The 1,725-nt window shown below is 48.5% G+C and overlaps 1 protein-coding gene across 1 annotated transcript in view; it reads right to left on the reverse strand.

Moving 5' to 3' along the window:
- The window catches only part of bcl11aa (BAF chromatin remodeling complex subunit BCL11A a), a gene marked incomplete at its 5' end in the record, with an annotated part of 55,031 nt that extends 53,306 nt beyond the window's left edge, over window positions 1–1,725 (reverse strand). The window contains 1 exon segment of the mRNA XM_024297044.1: window positions 1,353–1,725. Coding sequence (XP_024152812.1) covers window positions 1,353–1,407 — 55 coding nt within the window.

Here is a 1,725-nt window from a genome sequence, read left to right on the forward strand (position 1 = left end):
GGGGGGGGGGGGGTTGGAGGGGACATGTGCAGTTTTATTAACAGAGCTGCACCTCCCTTGCATGCCTGCAAAAAAATGCATTGCAGGAGAAGGAAAAAAGCTGAAGAGAGAAAGCGGGTTTGGAGTGATGAAGAGGAACTGTAGATGGGGTAGATTTGATGGGAAGGGGGGCTTTCTGCCTCCCCCCTCCTCCTCCTTCCCTTCGTTCCTCCCCCCAAGTCTTGTCCGTTCTCTCTTTATTACAAATAGGAGCCTGTGTGGATGGGGTGCTGCTGGAACTCGTGGGGTTCAACTTCCAGGAGCTGGATTTTCTGATCGCGCTCTGCCTCCTAGCGACGGCACGCGGCCACGGTGACTGCACTTTCACCTAAGGAACACGCACGTGCGCGCGCACCTATTCATCCTGTCACTCAAACATCAGCTCCAAATCATCATCAAGCTTTAATGCCGAAGAAAAAACTCAAATTGATCATTTTTTATTTTTCCTGACAGTGGTCCCTCCGAGCGCGCCACCTGGACCCCACATGAACGCCACGTTTTAGCCAGCAGTTGCCAAACACTTTCCTGCTGTCTTATCAAAATGTCAGATTTTTTAAAGAGCAAATAAAGTGGATTCAAATAAAGTCGGATTTGGTCATGGAAGCACGCCGCGCGTAAACGTGTTTTAATTGGCTTTTACGCGCACGCCGTGCAGCTGCACACACCAAGAAGCAGAAGTCTTCAGAATTTCAACTTATTATTCTTCTTGCTGCGTATTTAAATTTTTAGTAAATTTGGTTTTAACTAGTTCTGCTTTTGCTCCGCTGTCGTAAATAACGACCATTTGATTTTTATTTATTTTCGTTAAAAACTAACCGGTAAAAGATATCAAAAAATCTTAAAAGTGTGCGTCTCCAAACTGCGAAAAACTGGACTCGAGCTGTTTATTTAGATTTCTTCAGTATTTTTTAGAAAATAATAACAAAAACAAAAGAAAGAAAGTGGGATCAAATCTAGAGCTCTGCGGGCAGAGGTGGCTCCTCCACGGAGAGGACGCGCTCCGCCACCCGGAGTCCTGCGCGCTGCCACCTATGTGAGCCACGACGGGGGCTTCAGACCCACGGACAGCCCCGTGAACCCGCATTCTGACCGCTTCACGCACAAGTTGATCAGAGCTTCGCGCGCACCGAAAACTTTTGCGTTCCGCGTCTTTTTTCCCCGAGCCGCTTTTACGCACAGAGGAGGCGGACTTTCCCGCTGTTAAAGTCCTGCTGACCGCTGGCGTGAGCGGTGCGTCCGGTGTCCAGCACCCAGACAGGCTTAAACTAAAAGCAAAATATGGGGTGAAAGGATTTCTTTCAGCTCTTACTTACGCGAAAAATCCCGTTTGCTTAAGTGCTGGGGTTTGCCTTGCTTGCGGCGAGACATGGTGGCTGTCGGCGGCTGCGTTCAGCGCGGATCACATCGGGGGAGAGCCGGGGTGAGAGTGGAGACTCCGGTGGGGCAAAAATGATCTTCATCCAAAGCCTTTGACATCCACAAGCGGGCAGGGTAAAGAAAAAAACAAAACCAAAACAAAACAACAAAATAAATTAGAAATAATATAAAGATTGCGCAGAGGCGAAGATGGATCGCGGGATCGCCGTCATGGCTTTTTTGAGAAAGGAGAGCAGAGAAAAAAGAGAGAGAGAGAGAATGAGAGAGAGGTGGATGGAGAGAGAGAAGGGAAAAAAATGGCAAAAGCCC

The sequence above is a fragment of the Oryzias melastigma genome, linkage group LG15 (genome assembly GCF_002922805.2).
Source record: "Oryzias melastigma strain HK-1 linkage group LG15, ASM292280v2, whole genome shotgun sequence".
NCBI classification, from domain to species: Eukaryota; Metazoa; Chordata; class Actinopteri; order Beloniformes; family Adrianichthyidae; genus Oryzias; species Oryzias melastigma.